The 22,676-nt window shown below is 41.5% G+C and overlaps 1 protein-coding gene across 3 annotated transcripts in view; it reads left to right on the top strand.

Annotated features, from left to right (window-relative positions):
* The first annotated feature begins 2,480 nt into the window (after positions 1-2,480).
* The window catches only part of BAZ1A (bromodomain adjacent to zinc finger domain 1A), a 113,315-nt gene continuing 93,119 nt past the window's right edge, over positions 2,481-22,676 (top strand). Inside the window, exons 1-3 of one of the 3 annotated variants that reach the window (XM_066342000.1) lie at positions 2,481-3,291; positions 3,788-3,953; positions 17,425-17,703. In XM_066342000.1, coding sequence (XP_066198097.1) covers positions 3,841-3,953; positions 17,425-17,703 — 392 coding nt within the window. In that variant the 5' untranslated portion in view covers positions 2,481-3,291; positions 3,788-3,840. Of the gene's footprint in view, positions 3,322-3,787; positions 3,954-17,424; positions 17,704-22,676 lie in introns of those variants that run through there. The other 2 variants (XM_066341999.1, XM_066341998.1) reach the window with 2 other exon arrangements.

Genomic DNA, 22,676 nt, shown 5'->3' with positions numbered 1-22,676 from the left:
GAAGGATTTGGAATGGTATTTAGCTCATTTATAGATACAGTGTGAGTAGGATATATAAGAAAAGTAGACATTACTGAATCCAGAGGAAGAGCAACATGGTCTAGAGAAACTGGACAAGGAGTCAGGAGACCAGCATTCAAGTTCCTGAGCTTGTTTCCTCAGCTGCAAAATGAGAAAATTAAGAGTTCATAAAGGTTTCTTTCAGCTGTCTCACCAAGTCCCCCAAGTAAAGTCTTGCTTACTCAGTCAATAGTACACAGGAAAAGTATTCTAGCTCAAGCTTTAAAAATATATATTTCCTAGTCTTGTTTTGTCTTTAGCTATGTATGGCAGTAGACTGTCTCAAATATTAAACTGTCTTGATGATACTAGATTAATACATGTCCTGCCTAACTAGCATATATACATTTTACAATTAATCAGGGGCCAAAGGTGTCTCTTCATTTAGAGGGCTAATGGAGGGTGAGGGTTGCATCTTAAGACTGGCCAGGATATGTTGGAACATGAGCTTTCTGTTGCTCTTCAAATCATGCCCTGTATCATTTAGGACCAATTCCGGGCTCCCCTTCTGTATATTTTTTTAATCCTTTCTACATTTCTTTTTGCATTCTATTACTCATGATCATTAGGTCTCACCCAATTCCTGTATTCGTTGTCTTTACATGATCTCTTCCTTATGAGAGTGTACATTTTTTGAGGCCAGAATACATTTATTCCTTACATGAGCTAGTACAGTATCTTGGCACATAAGGGGAGCCTAGCATATGTTTAATTGAATTAATTTGTTAAAACTTATTTCAGTTTTATTTCTTCTCTTTTTTTGTGATACTGTACCTTTTATAGTTTGTGCTATAATATCTCAAACTTTTTTACACTGTCCTGTTACAAAGTCCACTTTCACAACAGTGTCCTTTACTTTCAGAACAGAGCAAGGAGCTTGTCATTCTTAAAAGCCTAGAAGTAGTAATTCATAAAGCAAGGAAGTAATTATGATACCAAAATAAAAAACAATGTATTAGGTAAGATTTTAGTAGTAAATGTGTAGGATAACTTAAAGAGAAGTGTTATTCTGAGGTAGCTTAGGTATGCTATCAATTTGGTCAAGTATTATAAACACTTCAAAACTAAGTTTTTCTAATATGTTATAATTTACTAAACTTACATGATTCTGCATCAACAATGAACCACGTACATCATTTATTAAATATCACAAATAATTCAAATAAATCTTAAATATGTGACTCAGAATTGAATTATGATAGTATTCAAATTTGAGTATAGTAGTAGGGAAATTGAATATGAGAGTATTTTGATGAACTAGAATAAAATTTCAATTTCATTAGCATAAAAATCCAATTGTTTAAAATTTTGTATTTAATAAAATAAAATAAACATCATTTTTTATCATGGGTTTAACAAAATTAACAGCTTATCAAATATGTAGTTGAGACCTAAGATATATAAGTACAATATATTCAGAGAAAATTTCATGGTTTTAGCTTAATAGATAAGCTGGGATTTTGAACTGTGAGAATGTTTTAATAGTGGTTGAAAATTATCCATCCTCCTTGTCCCCCTTCTTTTTTTTTTAATTAATTAATTTATTTTTTGTATTTTTCTGAAGTTGGAAACGGGGAGGCAGTCAGACAGACTCCCACATGCGCCTGACGGGGATCCACCCTGCATGCCCACCAGGGGGCGATGCTTTGCCCATCTGGGGCGTTGTTCTGTTGCATCCAGAGCCATTCTAGTGCCTGAGGCAGAGGCCATAGAGCCATCCTCAGCGCCCGGGCAACTTTGCTCCAATGGAGCCTCGCTGCGGGAGGGGAAGAGAGAGGCAGAGAGGAAGGAGAGGGGAGGGGTGGAGAAGCAGATGGGTGCTTCTCCTGTGTGCCCTGGCCGGGAATCGAACCCGGGACTCCTGCACGCCAGGCTGACGCTCTACCACTGAGCCAACTGGCCAGGGCGTCCTCCTTCTTTTGAGTCTACCTTTGGGGACTCTTGAAAAAAGTTAAAAATGGTAACTCTTGAGATTTAGATAGATTCCTTACATTTTCAGCTCCAAAGTTCACGTGCACTTCATTAGAAGATACAGAGATGGTCCCATATTGTTTATATAACAATGACCATTTCATAGTCTTGGTAATGTTACATCCTTTGTTGAATAACTGTTCTTCAAACTTATCTTTTACATGCTCATGTTAGTCTGCAAATAAACAACTGTCAATGGCAGTATCAAAAAGACCATTCAAAACAAAGCTGGCTAACACTTGCAGTTATTTGTAGTTTTGAAAAATTTTTTTAATTCAAAAGTCACGTGTTATGTGCATTAAAATTCATTTCACAAGTAAAAAAAAAGAAAATAAAAAATAAAATTCATTTCACAAATGAAAATTATAGCTATGGAAAAGTTGCTTTTGGGGAAATTTCACTAGTAAACCCATAATCTTTAAAATTCTGAGTGAAATCAAATATTGATCATTTGCAAAACATTTTAACGGCACATTCTAGATATTACTTTTTAAAGGTGTATTTTTTTAGTTTTAATTATTTGGGGGTCCAATTGGCATGATGACATTTTCTAACATACTTTTTTGGCCTTTTCCTCTGCTAAATCTTTGAATTGCCATCTCTATTAAAGAGAACTGCAGTCAAGCAAGGTATTTCATTTTCAAGATAGACGTTTACACAAGCAAAATTTTGTTTTACACATGAGAATTCTAATTTTGAAGAAAATATCAAAATACTTTTTATTACTTATTCCTCATCTCGTATTTAAAATACAAGTTAGATCTTAATTGTAATCCTTTTTCCATCGTGTAACAAGTACTGGTGACAGACTTGACGTCGAAGGCTTTACTTTGTTAGCCATGAGTTTATGAAACCCGAGCGCCTTCCCTAGATCTTTGGGCTGTTAATCTCAAACATGGAGGGTGCTTCTGATTCTTCACAAGGGGTTGCTCCATTAATTAATAACGTAGCTCTCCCAGGCTTTCCGCCGTCTCTTCCTGTATCAGTGACAAGCTGTAAAAGTCATCGAGTAGCCAATAAAAAGGTAGAAGCGAGAAGTGAAAAGCTCCTCCCAACAGCTCTTCCTCCTTCTTAGCCGAAAGTAGATCAGAAACTTCCCAAGAGCTCGGAGAGGCGGGGAAGTGGCGGTGGGACGCGATCCCCCGCGCGGAGCCAGGCCGTGCCAGCTAGAGACGCGGCGGCCGGCGTCGCGGCGGGGCCGGCGAGAGGCGACCCCCCAGGAAGACAGAGCCTCCCTTCGCAGTCTGGGTAGTTGAGAAGGTAAAGAAGTGGCAGTCGGCGTGCTCGCAGGTGAGGGGCTCCGTGCGGTCGCCCGGGAGCCAGCTGGCGCTGGCCGGGAAGCGGAGGCGAGCCGGGAAACAAAGCGGAGGGGCGCCGGGGTCCCCCAGCAGCCAGCCCCCCGGCGGCGTCCGGCCGGCCGGTGACGCGCCGAGCACGTTGTGAGCCCTCGGCGGCGGCTAGGAGCCGGCGCGGGGGGAGGGGACCGCCGCTCCAGCACCGCCCGCCTGCGGCGGGGCGGCCGCCCATTGTGAGCCGGCAAACCGGCGTGCGGAGGTGGGGCGCGCGGGGAGCGCAGAGGCAGCAGCTCCGCTTGCTCAAGACCCGGGCAGCGACAGGCGCGACCTGGGCTCGGGTGGCAGCCGCGGCTCGTCAGTCACACAAAAGGCAGTCGAGCTTCCCCGGCGCGTGGACCGGCCCATGACGCCGCCGAGCGCTCCCCACCTTACCGGCTTTCCTTTCCCTCCAATTCTGATAGGGAAGCGGGCGACGCGGCGGCCAGCGTCGGGGTGAGCCCGCGGCGGACGGGAGATGCCGCTGCTACACCGAAAGCCGTTTGTGAGACAGAAGCCGCCCGCGGATCTGCGGCCCGACGAGGAAGTTTTCTACTGTAAAGTCACCAACGAGATCTTCCGCCACTACGAGTAAGGACCGCGCTGGCGCGGGGGTGCGAGGCAGCGGAGAGGAGGGCTCCCCCCGGCGTTCTTTTGTCTCTCTCCCTTTCCTCGCCCTAGGCTTCTGGCGGGGCGACCTCAAAGTTCCTGGTGGCCGCGGGCCCACGCTCCTCTGGGCCCCTAACCCAGCCGGTGACTTCGTAGGCGCCCCCCGGGGCGGCCCGGCCCGGCGCGGTGTGGGGAGCGGGCGGGAGCCGAGGAGGCTGGGGTCCCCGAGTGACCGTGAAGTCTGTTGCTAGCCGCGGCTGCTACCGGCTGGCGGTGGCGGAAACTCCCCGCCTTGCCCCTCCCCGCCGCGGCCACACGCGCACTCCGGGGCCAGTTCCGGGATCCCCGCCCGGCAGCCGAGGGGATCCCCGCTCGGGTCAGTGGCACGGGGCTGCGGTCCCCCGGCCCGGAGAGGGAATCCCGCCCCCGGGGGCAGGAAACGGCCGGCTGGGCGTCGTTTCCGCGGACTGGAGTGGAGCCTGACACGGAGGTGCTTAGGATAGGCTAGGGTAGGGCATAGGGTAGGGTAGGGAGCGGAGTTGAGAGTCGGGGAAGGAGGGGGCGCGCCGGAGGCCGTGGGGACTGGGACAAGACCGCCCGCCAGCGGCCTCCGGTCCGGTGCGGCTAGGCCTCGGAGTGTGCGACGCGAGCCGTGCGCTCTGTCACCGCCTCTTCTCGGTGACTAATTCCCGGTCCCGGGAGACTCAGCGCCTCCGCCCCCGGGAGACCGGGTGAAGAAGAAGTTAGGGCTGGGCGGGGGGAAGAGGAGGAGTAGAGAGTAGGGCCCTGGGAGCCCCAGGTTTTCACTTTGGCTCTGTCCAGAGGGCTGCGAAGGGGTTGAGGGAGGGGGTTAAAACAAGTTCAACTCCAGCCAGTCTCTTCTTTAAAACCTTGCGCATGTGGGTTGCCTGACATGTGCCACTCGCTATTGTTTTGCTAAGAAACAGGAGCTGCCGCACGTGTAGTTTCAGCCCCTAAATTTTCAGTCCTTCGCCTGGTTTATCCCAAAAGATCCCTTGTCCTGTTAAACCAAACAAGGAGGTGTTTTTAGAGAAGAACTCAGTTCAAGTGAGAACCTGAATTGATCAATCCCTAAAACAGCCCGATTCTTCCTTTTCTTATGCTTTATCCTCTCCACTCAGAAGGAATCCTTTGTGGCTTAGAAACCAAGTGTTACAGTAACCAAATAAATTGTGTGTAGGACGCACCTTTTCTGAGTGGGAGCTTGATCCGGGGAGGGCTTTAGTCGCACTGCACCTGTCTGAAAAATGAATAGGTAATGAAGTTAGAAAAGTCAGTTCCTTTGAGCTTTTAAGAAAGCTTTTTTTTTTTCCTTCAGCTTCACTGGAATTACACATAAATACTATATGTTAGATCTAGAGAAGCTTTTCAGCAGACAGTACTTTTAAATCAAAGTACACATCTTACTCTGCTCCTGTACAGACTTGTTTTGTTACTTGTAACTACTTAAGAGAATTTGGATTAGGTAACTTGACAAGGATGATGCCTTATTTCTTTAAGTAAGATCCTTGGTAATAATTCTGAATTTAAAAACATTGTACATAGGAGTGCCAACAAAAAGGAAAGGGGCTTAGATTTCAACCTGTTCTCTCTTTTGATATGAGCAATCTTTTAAAGAGGATCTTCTCACTTTATCAGGGAGCTTGAACATGGACATTGTCGTGTGTGTGTGTGTGTGTGTGTGTGTGGCAAAGACAGAGAGAGAGTCAGAGAGAGGGATAGATAGGGACAGACAGACAGGAAGGGAGAGAGATGAGAAACATCAGCTTTCTCATATGTGCCTTGACTGGGAGGCTACAGCAGACCCAGTGACCCCTTGGACTTTGGGTCCAAGCTGGTGAGCTTTGCTCAAACCAAATGAGCCCGCGCTCAAGCTGGCAACCTCGGGGTCTTGAACTTGGGTCCTCCACATCCCAGTCCCATGCTCTATCCACTGCGCCACCACCTGGTCAGGCGATATTATCTTTTTTTTTTTTTTTTAAATATTTATTTTTATTTTATTTATTCATTTTAGAAAGGAGAGAGAGAGGGAGAGGGAGAGAGAAACAGAGAGAGAGAAGGGGGAGGAGCAGGAAGCATCAACTCCCATATGTGCCTTGACCAGGCAAGCCCAGGGTTTCGAACCGGCGACCTCAGCATTTCTAGGTCGATGCTTTATCCACTGGGCCACCACAGGTCAGGCAGATATTATCTTTTTTTAATGACACTTTTCATTCTCTGTGGTTCTTGATGACTTACATAGAGAATTCTGAAATGCTGAAATAAAGGAAGAGATTTAGGGTATGTATGTATTCCAAATCTACTACCTTCCACTACTATTAAGGAATTGTGTCCTTTGTAGCCTTATGACATTAAATTTTTTTAAAAAAAACTAGTTTTTTGTTGTTTCCTCTGTGCTGATGTTTTTGGGTTTTGTGAAATTACTAGCTATTTAGGAGATGCAATTTTCTTGGGAGCAAAGATATTTAATCATTTACCCTGAACAAAGCAGAGCTACTGGTGTATTATTAATTGTTAAGACTTTGAATTGCCAAAACTGGTAAAATTTAATTGTGTTAAATTTCCGATTACTTTATCTATCTCTTAGATTATTACAAAGAGATCTTTTCAAAAACTATATTTATGGTGGGTAGTGTATGATGGTCTACAGTATTGTAATTTGACCCTTGGCACAAGTCTTGGAGAAACTATGAAGGAAACCTGTTTTCACTCATTCATTAAATCACCAATTGGTTTTTGTGAATGTTTGAATCTTCCTTTAAGGCATTATCTTTAATTTCTTTTATATTTGTCTGAGGACCACTAGGCTCACCTCTTTGCCCAGGGTTTTGATTTCTTGAATATAACTTTTTCTACTTCTGTCTCAAAGATTTTCCACCCCTCCAGTCTTGTTCACGTCACTTCCCAATGCAATCCAAAGTAACTTTTGCCTCTAAGTCTGGTTACTAGAGATTTCTAGTGACCTTTTAATTGCCAAATAGTTTTCTTTCTTTATCTTATTTGGTATTATAGTCTAACACTTCCTCCTTTGTCCTTCTAGTCAGCAGTGATCAACCCCTCTGTTTTATCTGGTATAACATCTGCTATTATTGTACTGTAGTGCCTTGTAGTTGTTGCCTGACATTTTCTCTTTTCTTGTATCCTAAATTCTTTCAGACAGGATGGATTATTAGTGATTATGTAAAACAAACTCCTTTAAATTAAAAAAAAAATTATTTATTGATTTTTAGAGAAAAAGGGAGAGAGAGAGAGAGAGAGAGAGACAGAATCACAGTCAGTTTCTGTATGTGCCCTGACTGGGGATGGAACCTTCAACCTTTGCTTATTAAAATGATGTGCTAACCAACTGAGCTATCTGGCCAGGGAGAAATTCCTTTATATTGTTTGTTTGAACTACATGCTCTTGAACTAATTGCTAACTCTTGTTTGACCTGCTTTCTCTAAGAATACTTGTCGCCCTGGCCGGTTGGCTCAGCGGTAGAGCGTCGGCCTAGCGTGCGGAGGACCTGGGTTCGATTCCCGGCCAGGGCACACAGGAGAAGCGCCCATTTGCTTCTCCACCCCTCCGCCGCGCTTTCCTCTCTGTCTCTCTCTTCCCCTCCCGCAGCCAAGGCTCCATTGGAGCAAAGATGGCCCGGGCGCTGGGGATGGCTCTGTGGCCTCTGCCTCAGGCGCTAGAGTGGCTCTGGTCGCAACATGGCGACGCCCAGGATGGGCAGAGCATCGCCCCCTGGTGGGCAGAGTGTCGCCCCATGGTGGGCGTGCTGGGTGGATCCCGGTCGGGCGCATGTGGGAGTCTGTCTGACTGTCTCTCCCTGTTTCCAGCTTCAGAAAAATGAAAAGAAAAGAAAAAAAGAATACTTGTTAAAATTTGCACATTAACCTTAGACAAATGCATAATCTAAAATGCAAAAGACTTTCTTTGATTGATTGATTGATTTTAGAAAGAGAAGAAGGGAGAGAGACAGAAACATTGATTTGTTGTTCTGTTTATTTATGCATTCATTGGTTGACTTTTTTTTTTTTTTACAGAGACAGAGAGAGAGTCAGAGAGAGGGATAGACAGGGACAGACAGACAGGGATGCAGAGATGAGCAGCATCAATCATTAGTTTTTCGTTGCGCGTTGCGACACCTTAGTTGTTCATTGATTGCTTTCTCATATGTGCCTTGACCGTGGGCCTTCAGCAAACTGAGTAACCCTTTGCTCAAGCCAGCGACCTTGGGTCCAAGCTGGTGAGCTTTGTTCAAACTAGATGAGCCCGCGCTCAAGCTGGCAACCTCAGGATCTCAAACCTGGGTCCTTCCACATCCCAGTCCAACGCTCTATCCACTGCGCCACCATCTGGTCAGGCATTGGTTGACTCTTGTATGTGCTCTGACTGGGGCCTTGGCATATTGGGACAGTGCGCTAACCATCTGAGTTACTCAGCCAGAGCATAAAAGAATGAAATTGGACTACTATTTTACAATATACAGAAAATTTAATTCAAAGTGGATTCAAGATTTGAATGTAAGAACTGAAACCATAAAACTCCTAGAAGAAAACATAGGTGGTGAGCTCCTTGACATCAGTCTTGGTGATGATTTTTTAAATCTGACATCAAAAGCAAAAATAACAAACGCAAGAATAAACAATGCAATTACATCAAACTAAAATGCTTCTGCATAGCAAAGGAAACCAACAAAATGAAAAGGCAACTTATTAAATCGGAGAAAATATTTGCAAATCACATTATCTGATAGTGGTTAATATACGAAACATATACAGAACTCTTACAACTCAATAGAAAAAAATATATACAATCTGATTTAAAAATGGGCAGAAGACCTGAGTAGACATTTTTCCAAAGAAGACATACAGATGGCCAACAGGTCCATGAAGAAATGCTCTACATCATTTAATCATCAAGGAAATGCAAATCAGAACAATGATAATTATCACCTAACACCTGTTACAATAGCTATTTTCAAAAAGACAAGAAATAACAAGTGTTGGTGAGGTTGTAGAGAAAAGAGAACCCTTGTGCACTGCTAGTGGGCATGTCAACTGGTACTATGAACAACAGTATGGAGGCTCCTCAAAAAAATTAAAAAATAGCCTGACCAGGCAGTGGTGCAGTGGGTAGAGCAACGGACTGGGATGCCAAGGACCCAGGTTCGAGACCCCAAGGTTGGCAGCTTAAGCACAGGCTCATCTGGTTTGAGCACAAGCTCACCAGCTTGGACCCAAGGTCGCTGGCTCCAGCAAGGGGTTACTCGGTCTGCTGAAGGCCCGCAGTCAAGGCACATATGAGAAAGCAATCAATGAACAACCAAGGTGTTGCAATGTGCAACGAAAAACTAATGATTGATGCTTCTCATCACTCCGTTCCTGTCTGTCCCTGTCTATTCCTCTCTCTGACTCTCTCTCTGTCTCTGTAAAGAAAAAAGAAAAGAAAAAAAGTTTTTTAAAAAAAGTTAAAAAATAGAATTATCATATGATCCAGCAATTCCACTTCTGGGTATTTATGCCAAAAAGAAAAATATTAATTTGAAAGGATGTATGCATTCCGTGTTCATTGCAGTATTATTTACAGTAACCAAGATATGGGAGCAGCCTGACCAGGCAGTGGCGCAGTGGGTAGAGCATCGGACTGGGATGTGGAAGGACACAGGTTTGAGACCCCGAGGTCCCCAGCTTGAGCGCGGGCTCTTCTGGTTTGAGCAAAGCTCATCAGCTTGGACCCAAGGTCGCTGGCTCAAGCAAGGGGTTACTCGGTCTGCTGAAGGCCCACGGTCAAGGAACATATAAGAGGGCAATCAATGAGCAACTAAGGTGTCGCAACAAAAAACTAATAATTGATGCTTCTCATCTCTCTGTTCCTGTCTGTCCCTATCTGTCCCTCTCTCTGACTCTCTCTCTCTGTCTCTGTAAAATAAATAAGTAAATAAATAAATAAAAATTAAGATATGGGAGCAACCTAATTGTGCATTGATGATGATAATAAACTGGGATAGTTTTTCTCATCATGTGATCTTTCACCCTCAGAAAGCTAACCTGGGGTTTGGTGTTTTTTTTGTGACAGAGACGGAGAGAGGTACAGATAGGGACAGACAGGCAGGAAGGGAGAGAGATGAGAAGCATCAGTTCTTTGTTGCGGCACCTTAGTTGTTCATTGACTGCTTTCTCATATGTGCCTTGACTGCGGGCCTTCAGCAGACCAACTAACCACTTGCTGGAGCCAGCGACCTTGGGTTAAAGCTGGTGGGCTTTTGCTCAAACCAGATGAGCCCACGCTCAAGCTGGCGACCTCGGGGTCTCAAACCTGGGTCCTCTGCATCCCAGTCTGACGCTCTATCCACTGTGCCACCGCCTGGTCAGGCCACCTTCAACCCTCTTTGCAAACAGTCTACCACTAAGCAGTTGACAGGATTTTATACTTAGATCATCCAGATTGGATTTTTGTATATTCCCTAATAGTTCCTCTGCAATTAATCCTGTCTTCCTATCCTCCTTTCCAGTGCCAAACTTTCTCTTCAAAGATTCTGAAGTCTTTTATGTGTTTCTCTGACACTGTTTCCTTACCATATTGGTTATTCTCCTGTGTATTCTTCTAGGATCTCTCTGCAGATATGGTACCTGTACAATAAGAAATTGACAGTATTTACTGAGTGCGCACATAGTATGCTGGGGATAGTATTATATCTTATTTAATTTTCTATTGATTGTTCATGAAAGCTGTTAGTCTCATTTTACAGAAGGGGAACCAGGTTCGATAAGGTTGTGTAACTTCCACAGATTCACATTCTACAGGTTGGAAAGCAGATTTTCAGACACTTTCCTTTCTCCTTTCCATTCATATGTGTACCTTCTCTGTCTAAATATACAGAAATAAGTGACTGCCAGTAAGAGTACATTTGTTTATTCTTGACATTATACTTTGGAAAGTTTTTGGAGATGCTGAGGTAATTTGTCCTTGTAATGAGAAATGAATGTATGTCTGCAATACAATGGCATAAATCACATGTGCTATGGAGTCAGTGTGATTGGAGCATAGAAAATTGAGCTGGGAACTGCTATGAGTTGAGGAAACCCCCAAATTGGAGATAACATCCGAGTTGGGTCCTGAGAGAATTGTCAAGACACAGAATGAGGAAAAAGGGCAATCTAGGCAAAGAATGCTCTAAAGAAAAGAATGCTTTTTAAGCAGAAAAAACAATATAAAAAGGCAGAGAAATGTGAATTTGCAGTTTGCTTGAAATTTGCTTTGTTCACATTTATTATTGTTAAGCTAGGACATTTGATAACTTAGTATAAATTTTCACTTCTTGATTTCTACTTAAGGTTTAGTCTCTAAATTTAAAAAATCTTTATTGCTTTTCCTCACCTTACTGTCATCTGCAGATATTAGGAGATTGCTTCGTATGTTGTCATTTTTAAATCTGTCTGATATTACTAAATAAAGTGCAAAAGTAATATTTCATTAGTTTTTTAAAAACTAAACTTTATATTTTTAATTAGTCAAACCTTCCCCCTGACCGTTTATAATAAATGTAATAAATGTAATTTTCATCCAGCTTGTATTTCTCTAGACTGTGTAACATAAGGCAGGTGAAACCTGTCATGCCTATGATCACCTGGTCTGTTTTTGTAACCCTGTCAGTGAAGGAAATTGATAGAATAATGCTGCTGTTCTCCAGCAATTACTACTTTTCTAAGTTTAGAAGCCATACTTTCCATTTCTTGCTATATACACATGCTTTTTTTGTTTGTTTGTGTGAGACAGGGACAGGAAGAAAGAGAGATGAGACGCATCAACTTGTAGTTGTGTCACTTTAGTTCACTGATTGTTTTCTCATCCGTGCCTTAATGGGGGGGGGGGGGGCTCCAGCCAAGCCAATGACCCCTTGCTCAAGCCAGTGACCTTTGAGCTCAGAGATCATAGGGTCATGTCTATGGTCCCACGCTCAAGCCAGCAACCTCAGGGTTTTGAACCTGGGATGTCAGCGTCCCAGGTCAACGCTCTATCCACTGTGCCACTGCATGGTCAGGCACCATGTGCTGTTTAAGTCAGGAACTATGTTAGTTTTTATCCTATGATGCATTGCTCAATTATACTAATTATTTTGTGACCAGTGGAGTTTATGTCCCTTAGATCTTTTCTGCAGTATTGTGCTGGATCTTTGTTATCTTGTCTGTTAAGTTTTGGCCCTTACATAGCATACACTCTGCATTTATCTTTTCTGAATTGTATTTGGTTTTTGTCACTTCATTCTTAATCTTATTCATCTGGGTTTTTAGTTTTTCAAATACCCAGCAAGTTAATAATTTTGTTGCCCTTTGTTCCTGAGTTTGTTCCCCAGAGAGTTGGTTGATTATATATTAGAAGTGTGTACTTACCATCAGTTGACCTGGTAAATCGGAAGCAATATTTCCTTGAAATAATGGTAACAAGCACAGGTTATCAAACTTTTCCTAAAGGGCCATATAATCAATATTGTAGGCTTTATAGGCCATAGGGTATCTGTTACACCTACTCAACTCTCAGATTATGGGAGATATCAGTCACAGACAATACCTAAAGGTATGGGTGTGGTTGTGTTCCAGTAAAACTGAAAAAACGGGCAGAAGGCTGGATTTGGCCTCTGGGCCAGTACTATGCCAGTCTGTAGTAAAGAGGATTGTTGAAAGAATGTAATAATAAATTGGAGACAGTTCATATTGCCTTAATGTATATTCATATCAAACAGTATTTTGTATTTTGTAAATGTTTGCTCACAGTAGTAAAATGTGCTTCTTATAAAAGTTTTATTTTATATTATAGAAATTGAACAGGTGCTGTAACCTATCCCCTGGAGTTTAGTATTTAGTAGTATTGACAATACATATTTGATTGTATATGATGAGGGGTGAAGGGCAGAATTACAGAAGTGAGGGAAAGCGAAGGTATGTGATGTTAGAGATCTGGTCATGCTGGTAGGAGGTGATGAATAGAAAAAATAGCCCTTGGGCTTTTTTCCTCTTGCCTCCCTCCTCCCAGGATAGATCTTTGTGCACAGCAGGGCTATAATGTAACAACTTGGTAGAGTAGATAGACACAAAGAAAACAAACAGTACAAACACTCTGCAGGAGGTGGTGGAAACCTGGTGTAGAAAGGCAGCTGTACATCACTGGTAGTTACTAACTATCCAATTTTTCCACCTGGTAACACATTTAGTAGAGACTTTTGGCACTTTTGTTATTGCTCTCCTTAGTTTGGACCATGTTAACAAATGCAAAGAGTATTTAGTGCAGCTCAGTGTAAATAAAGTCTGGTCCTGCATTGGCACCAAATAATTAGTATATACCAAATACCTCAGGCCTCCAATACTGACGTGCTGTGGCTAGAACTGTGCTGTGCAGCGCAGGTCCCATTACTTGGCTCAGAGGTTCGTAAGAACTTGAAATATGTCAGAATAAAGATGTGCCATAAGTGTAAGTACAATACATTCTAGATTTCAAAGACCCTGTGCTCCCAAAATGTAAAATAATTCAGTATTGATTACATATTGAAATGAGACTATTTGGGGTTATATTGGGTTAAAGAAAATATAAAATTAATTTCATTAGTGTCTCTTAAAATTTTTAAATGTGGCCACTAAAAAATTTTACTTGTAGTTAGGGTTCTGTTTTTGGGTTTTTTTTTTTTTTGTTTTTTTTTGTATTTTTCTGAAGACGGGGAGAGAAAGTCAGACAGACTCCCGCATGCGCCCAACCGGGATCCACCCGGCACGCCCACCAGGGGCGACGCTCTGCCCACCCGGCACACCCTCCGGGGCGTCGCTCTGCCGAGACCAGAGCCACTCTAGCGCCTGGGGCAGAGGCCAAGGAGCCATCCCCAGCGCCCGGGCCATCTTTGCTCCAATGGAGCCTTGGCTGCGGGAGGGGAAGAGAGAGACAGAGAGGAAGGAGGGGGTGGGGGGTGGAGAAGCAAATGGGCGCTTCTCCTATGTGCCCTGGCCGGAAATCGAACCCGGGTCCCCCGCACGCCAGGCCGATGCTCTACCGCTGAGCCAACCGGCCAGGGCCTTGTTTTGTTTTTTTTTTATCACTGATTTAGAGACTAGTTATGTGTAAGGTATCTAGATTTAAAGTTTGTTGTCCTTAAATAGTACGTTAGTTTAAATTATTAGAAGTATACCTCACGTACTATATTATGTGCTAACTATGTGTTGGCTTGGGAAGCTAAGTCTTAGCCCTATGCATGGTAGCTCATTTACTTAGCACATCATCCCCATATGCCAAGGTTGCAGATTCAGTCTCCAGTCAGGGCACGTACAAGAATCAAACAATTAATGCATAAATAAATAGAACAACAAATTGAGCTCTTTCTCCCTCTCACCTCCCCTTCCCTTCTCTTCTCCCCTTCCTTATTCTCTCTCTAAAATAAATTTTTAAAAATATTAAAAATAAAGTTTTAAATCTATAAAGTCCAATGAACTGCAATTTTAAGTACTAAAACAAATAAGACCTCTTTCAAGATTCATCCATTCATTTTATTCTGCACCATTGATAACCACCTGTTGGATATGTCTGCTGCCTCTCCATGGCTGCTAATAAGTTGTTTATCTGACATAGATTTTCTTGCTTATAGGAGCCAGATTATATTCCTTTTTTCTCTCTGCCATTTCCTTCTTCAACTCAGTGTTTCCTTTACAGCTCTAACTCTTTAGTGCCACTTCCTTCAAGTTCTAGTATTTCTTGATCTTTTTGCTTGCTTCTCGTCCTTCCCTTCCTCTGAATTCCCAAAGGATATATGCTCTGTCTTATAAAGACAATCACTCTTACTTTGTATTTTAATGATATACATTCATTATTTCCTCTACTAAAGGGTACATGCTTCAAAAGAATCTTCTTTGTACTGAATTAGAGTTAATGTAACTTGGCTCCTGTATCCTATCTCTTTAGGTCTCATTTATGTTAAAGTATGATTAGTTACTCTTACTTTATTTCCATAGATTTCATTTTTTGTTGCTGTTCTACAGACAGATAAATAAATGAAACTATCTTAATGGAATTACGCCGAATCTTTGGAGATCAGACTACTACAGGGATTACCTAAACAGATATATTAACCAGGATGTGAACATATAACAGTTTTAATAATTTAGAATGATGGGAGGAGAGAGAGATTTCAGTAAGGAGAAGAAGTTAGAGAACAGTGAATTATATTGATTACATATAGTTATTACAAAGTAGACCAGAGTATAGAGGGGGTAAATATGCATATCTTACCATTTACAGGCAACCATCGTTAACCCTTTTGCATATATATATATATATATATATATAAAGATATATATATCTTTTTCAAAATATATTTATTATAAAAATAATACAAGCACATGCTCATAAAAATTCAAACAATGTAGAAATATTTAGAATAATAAATTTTCCTTTTCCTTCCTTCCTGGTTTCTTCCTTTCTCCACATGGAGCATCTGTTTACAGTATTTGTATATATACACACATTTTTGTTATAGTTAATGTATATGGGATTGTGTTATTCAATGATTTGAGTTTTTTCTAGTTAGTATACCTGAGAAATCTTTCCAAATGATAGATTGCTTGCATTTAAAATGTGACAGGAGAGCCCTGGCTGGATAGCTTGGTTGGTTAGAGCAGTGGTCCCCAACCTTTTTTGGGCCATGGACCGGTTTAATGTCAGAAAATATTTTCACAGACCAGCCTTTAGGGTGGGATGGATAAATGTATCACGTGACCGAGACAAGCGTCAAGAGTGAGTCTTAGACAGATGTAACAGAGGGAATCTGGTCATTTTTTAAAAATAAAACATCATTCAGATTTAAATATAAATAAAACGGAAATAATGTAAGTTATTTATTCTTTCTCTGTGGACTGATACCAGATGGCCCACAAACTGGTACCGGTCCGTAGCCCCGGGGTTGGGAACCACTGGGTTAGAGCATTGGGCTGAAGCACAGAGGTTGCAGTTTGATCCCCGGTCAGGGCACATACAGGAACAGATTGATGTCTCTTTCTCTCTCTCTCTCTCTCTCGCTCCCCCCCTTCCTCTCTGGCTAAAATCACTAAATAATTTTTTTTTTTTTTTTGTATTTTTCTGAAGCTGGAAATGGGGAGAGACAGTCAGACAGACTCCCGCATGCGCCCAACCTGGATCCACCCGGCACGCCCACCAGGGGGCGACGCTCTGCTCACCAGGGGGCAATGCTCTGCCCCTCTGGGGTGTCGCTCTGCGGCGACCAGAGCCACTCTAGCACCTGGGGCAGAGGCCAAAGAGCCATCCCCAGCACCCGGGCCATCTTTGCTCCAATGGAGCCTCGGCTGCGGGAGGGGAAGAGAGAGACAGAGAGGAAGGAGGGGGGGGGGATGGAGAAGCAAATGGGCGCTTCTCCTATGTGCCCTGGCCGGGAATCGAATCCGGGTCCCCCGCACGCCAGGCCGATGCTCTACCGCTGAGCCAACTGGCCAGGGCTCACTAAATAAATTTTTAAAAATAAAAATAAAAAGTGACAGGATAAAATTTTTTTTGAGAGAGAGTGAAACATCAGTTTATTGTTCTACTTATTCATGCTGTCATTGGTTGATTCTTGCACCCTGTGGATCGAATCCACAGCCTCAGCATGTCAGGCGATGCTCTAGCCAACTGAGCAACTGGCCAGAGCCAGAATTTTTTAAAAGAAATGCCCATATTAAAAAATTGCAATAGTGCAAGAAAGGGTTGAGTAGAATGGTCATCCAGTCCCATCCTCACTCTAGAGCTGTTATCTTGCTTTTTGTATAATATTCCAGAATTCTTTCTTCTCCTTTGGGTTCTCTTTCTTTTTCTTTCTTCCTTTCTTTTCTTTTTCTTCTATTTCAACACAAATGAGACCATATTATTATATATAAAAACCCAATATTTCCTATTAACATGTTATTTAAAAACTCCCTTATACTGTGTAATGACTAATGATTTTTCATCATATGAAGTACTATAATTTACTTAACCTTTCTCTTGTTGTTACATACTTAGATTTCCCAGTGTTTCGCTATTATGTTAAAGCCTTTTAAAATTCATAGTTAAATATAAATGAATAAAATTTATAGTACTTGAATTGACTTCAGGTGTATTGACTACTTTGGAATAAGAAGCTTGAAACTTAAAATGAAAAGGAAAGATTGAGTTTATTTTCATTTGCTCTTTCAGTTCTATAACTGGTGGAAATCGAAGTCTAGTTTTGACTGAATATAGTTTTAAATTGCAAAGTATTTTAAATTACTTTTTCTTACATTTGTATTATGTGTAAGTTGACCATTTACTAGACCCTTGTTTGAGTTCTATGATTCCATGTAAATTTTTGCATTCGAGACATAGTGACTTATCAACTTTTAATGTAAAATTTGCGAAATGATAGATAATTGATTTTTATTCTTGTTTTTTAATCAGTGATTTTTTTGAACGAACCATTCTGTGCAACAGTCTTGTGTGGAGTTGTGCTGTGACGGGTAGACCTGGACTGACCTATCAGGAAGCACTTGAGTCAGAAAAAAAAGCAAGACAGAATCTACAGAGTTTTCCAGAGCCACTAATTATTCCAGTTTTATACTTGACCAACCTTACCCATCGCTCACGCTTACATGAAATTTGTGATGAAATTTTTGCATATGTCAAGGATCGATATTTTGTTGAAGAAACTGTGGAAGTCATAAGGAACAATGGTGCAAGGTAAAGTACTTTTAATTTCTTCTTTTGATATGCGTGCCTCCCCATTGCTCAAAAATCAAAATACACAAAAAGCTGAAATGAAAGCTTCCCATTTACTATCCTCTGGCTACCCTGTTACCCTCCCTGCAGAGCCCTAGTGTTAGAAGTTTCTTATATATTTTTCTAAAGCTAATTTTTGTATAGACCAGGGATAGTCAACCTTTTTATACCTACTGTCCACTTTTGTATCTCTGTTAGTAGTAAAATTTTCTAACTACCCACCGGTTCCATAGTAATGGTGATTTATAAAGTAGGGAAGTAACTTTACTTTATAAAATTTATAAAGCAGAGTTACAGCAAGTTAAAGCATATAATAATAATTACTTACCAAGTACTTTATGTCGGATTTTCGCCAAGTTTGGCAGAATAAATCTTTATAAAACAACTTACTATAGTTAAATCTATCTTTTTATTTATACTTTGGTGGTTCTGCTACTGCCCACCATGAAAGCTGGAACGCCCACTAGTGGGCGGGAGGGACCAGGTTGACTACCACTGGTCTAGACCATCAAAACTATGTACATGCACACACTTACGCACAAAATCTCCCACCCCCTTTAGTCCAAAAGGTAACATATTGTCTGCTGTACCTTTTTCACTTGAAATATCTTCAAGGTCAGTCCTTTGCTTCATACATCACTTTCCTTGTCTTATTTACTGTGTAATAAGTTCCATTATATGGAAGTTTTATTTTTATTTATTTTTTTATTTTTTTACAGAGGCAGAGATAGATTAGGGACAGACAGAAACGGAGAGAGATGAGAAGCATCAATCATTAGTTTTTCGTTGCGCGTTGCGACTTCTTAGTTGTTCACTGATTGCTCTCTCATATGTACCTTGACCGCGGGCCTTCAGCAGACCCAGTAACCCCTTGCTGGAACCAGCGACCTTGGGTCCAAGCTGGTGAGCTTTTGCTCAAACCAGATGAGCCCGTGCTCAAGCTGGTGACCTCGGGGTCTCGAACCTGGGTCCTCCACATCCCAGTCCGATGCTCTATCCACTGCGCCACCACCTGGTCAGGCGGAAGTTTCATTTTTATTTAAGACTAAAAAAACCTTAGATAAACATATCTACTGTGTTCTCATTATGTTACCTGATAGTTTAAATACGCCTTATTTTTCTTACTGCTTTTAGCGATTCCTTTGATAAAGACTGAGTTTTATTTACTCCACTAAGTTCTCTTTAAACAGGCCTTCAAGAAAAAAGAAGTGGATTTTTTTTTGTACATAAAAATTTAAAGTGACATTCTCTGTGCACTAAATTAAAAATTATCAGTGCTTTCCTAAAGTCTTAAATATTTGTGACTGACTAGTCACTGATATTTATCATAATAACTTTATTTGCATTAAAACTTTTTATAGCCTTCTTTTGTTTGTTTTGTGGTTTTTTTTTCTGAAGTTGGAAACGGGGAGGCAGTCAGACAGAGTCCCGCATGTGCCAGACCGGGATCCACCTGGCATGCCCACCAGGGGGTGACGATATTCTGCCCATCTGGGGCGTCACTCTGCTGCAATCAGAGCCATTCTAGCGCCTGAGGCAGAGGCCACAGACCCATCCTCAGGGCCCGGGCAAACTTTGCTCCTATGGAGCCTAGGCTGTGGGAGGGGAAGAGAGAGACAGAGAGGAAGGAGAGGGGGAGTGGTGGAGAAGCAGATGGGCGCTTCTCCTGTGTGCCCTGGTCGGGAATCGAACTCGGGACTCCCGCACACCAGGCCGATACTCTACCACTGAGCCAACCGGCCAGGGCCACCTTCTTTATTTTAAGGGTAGTGACTGCAAAATGTTTTTTTGGTCTGTTTTTTTTCTCCCTTTTATTGACCTGAATGCTTGGGTGTTTTTTTTTCTTTTTGAATTTTAAACTTAGTCAAAAGTTACTTAATGATGTTCTTTATTTTATTTTGGCAATCAACATGACTTTACATGTAATTTCAGACTAATATCTGAAAATATTAATAATCCTCTTTGCTTATTAGATTCTACTGTCCATGAATTTTCAAAAGCCAAGAGATGTTTATATTAAGATCTAAAGTTGTTTGGATTTGATTTTGATGAATAATTGGATAAGTTTTTTATTAATTGTAGAAGCAGTAAATGGTAAAAATTGAAATTTTTTTTATGTCTACTGACTTCTGGGAAAAAATGTATCTTTATTTGCAAGGGCGAGATTAACTTGTCACCAGTAATCCCACCAACAACATACATACCCTTTTAAAAAGAGATCAAATTATAAATACTGTTTGAAGTATTGTATGTCTTATGGTTTTTGGTGATATATTTAGAAAACAGATTTCTGTGTTTTGCTGTGTTACCAAAAGGAGTAATAGGGTCATGTTTGGGGACCAGGACAGTTTTTTTTCTCTTTATAGTTCTTGTTTTTATTTGACTTATGCCAAAAGTGTTCTCTGATTTACAGATCATTGGGAATAGCTTACATCTAGAAATGTAGTGGTTCATTGTATTTTGCAGTTTTTGTTGTTGTACTCTAACAATGGACTTTAGGTAGTTGTAGCTGTTAACAATGGTAAATTAGGGTAATTGTAGAAATAAGAAATCTGGGAGTTACAATTTTATTATTCACCAGGAAACATACCTCTTCTAGCTTAAGAAGGCTTTAAATTGTCAAGTATAGAAAATTGGTATTTTTCTGCAAACTTTTAAGGCTTGGTTTTCATAATACACATTGACCACCCCCCTCCCCCATTGAATTGAGAGGAAAGGGGAGAAAGAGAGAGAGAGGGAAGCATCGAATAGTTGTTCTATTCAGTTGTTCACTCATTGGTTGCTTCTCATATGTGCCGTGACCAAGGATCAAACCTGTGACTTCTGAATGCCGGAAATACAGTCTATCCACTGAGCTACCTCAATGGCCATTATTAATCTTTGTGAGGGGGAAATACTACTTGCAGCACCATCTCCCTTTGCTTTTAACTTTTGTTTCTACTTGTCAATAACATCTTCCATTTGTTTCTATCTCTGTTGGTAGTACTTATCAGTGATCCTAAAGATTGCTTCATCCGGCCCTGGCCAGTTGGCTCAGTGGTAGAGCGTCGGCCTGGCATGCGGAAGTCCCGGGTTCGATTCCCGGCCAGGGAACACAGGAGAAGCGCCCATCTGCTTCTTCACCCCTCCCCCTCTCCTTCCTCTCTGTCTCTCTCTTCCCCTCCCGCAGCCAAGGCTCCGTTGGAGCAAAGATGGCCCAGGCGCTGGGGATGGCTCCATGGCCTCTGCCTCAGGTGCTAGAATGGTTCTGGTTGCAACAGAGCGCCGCCCTAGATGGGCAGAGCATCGCCCCCTGGTGGGCGTGCCAGATGGATCCTGGTTGGGCGCATGCAGGAGTCTGTCTGACTGCCTCCCCGTTTCCAACTTCAGAAAAATACAAAAAAAAAAAAAAAAAAAAAAGATTGCTTCATCCATTAGAATTAGGTTTACTAGAAAGAATATGCTGTGTTACATAGAAGTAGGATAGGGGTTGAATTAGTCAGCATAGGTACTCTGTATCTTCTCACCTCACTATTCTTTTCTTATTGTTTCTTGACCTTAGGTACCCCTTCCCACTTTCTTTTTGTGTCTTACAAGTAAAGACTAGGTGTTTCACTCTCCACCAAGACTTTCTGTTTTAAAATAAGCTTCTAGAAGGTCCTTTGTCATTGCTATGACAGAGGTAGTAAAGAGAACTATGTGACTGAGCCACCTTCCCCATCCTGATTACCACCCCGCATGCCTGGCAATCATGCTGACATTAGTTCTCTGCTACTTCCTTAGAGCCTATAGGAGAAGTGAGAAAATGAGTGGTCTTGTGAAAAGAACACTAAACCGGGAGTCAGGTCTATTACCATACTTCCCCACATATAAGACGCTCTCATGTATAAGATGCACCTTAATTTTGGGGCTGGAAATTTGGGGAAAAAAATGTATTACATAAAGTTATTGAACTCAAGTTTTATTCATCATAAAATTCATACAACTCCTCATCTGTGTGAAAAAGTGGGAAATGCAAGTAAAAAATCTACAACCACTCTATAAGACGCACCCAATTTTTAGACCCCAAAATTTTTGAAAAAGTGTGCATCTTATACATGGGGAAATATGGTAATTCCTAAATACCTACCAGATGTTTTGTGTAGACAATATATCAGCAGATATAAGGCAAAAACTTATATTTCATTTACAGATGAAGAAACAGTTCCAAAAAAGTTAAATAATTTTTGTGATCATTCAACCTGTATTTACCGATCTCCTGCTATTTATTAGCTCTGTTATAGACATTGGAGATATAGCAGTGAACAAAATAGATGTGGAGCTTCTGTTCCAGCTTTACAGATAGTCAGTAGTAGGATATAAATTCAGGTATGGCCCACTTGCTAAATCATTTCAAAATCATTTCTTGCAATGTATCACTGTCTCCTTGGGTTTGGAGTCTGCCCTTTATAATTAGCCTGTATGGCTCTGAGCAAGTAATTTAAACTCTTTAAGCTTTAGTCTTTTCCATCTGTTAAATTATCTCACAGGATGAAATGATATAATAAATGTGAATTTTTTAAAGCTATATTATATAATATTGTATTTGATGTAATTATCTTGTTAGTATTTGAATATGTTTATTGAGGGTCATGCATCTGGGGTTGTTTAGTTTTGTTTTGTTTTGTTTCACTTTTTGTTTTGAGAGAGCCGGTAGTGATGTGGGACTCCAATAGTTGCCTAAGCCCCTGTTACTTGGAATCAAATTTCCCTGTTGAAACTGTAAGAAAACCCCATAGTTAATGATTTCAGTGTCTTAGAAAGACATAATTGTTTTTGAAGACATCTGTCCCACATTTGTAAATGGTCTTCTAAAAAACACTACAAAAGCTGATTGTAAGTCATCTTAATTTCATTTCACTTTATCATTTCTTTTTGGCAAACCTAGTAATCATTGCTTAATGAAGGGCTAGGAG

The sequence above is a fragment of the Saccopteryx leptura genome, chromosome 6, assembly GCF_036850995.1.
Source record: "Saccopteryx leptura isolate mSacLep1 chromosome 6, mSacLep1_pri_phased_curated, whole genome shotgun sequence".
Classification (NCBI taxonomy): Eukaryota; Metazoa; Chordata; class Mammalia; order Chiroptera; family Emballonuridae; genus Saccopteryx; species Saccopteryx leptura.
This window is presented reverse-complemented; position numbering and strand designations above follow the sequence as displayed.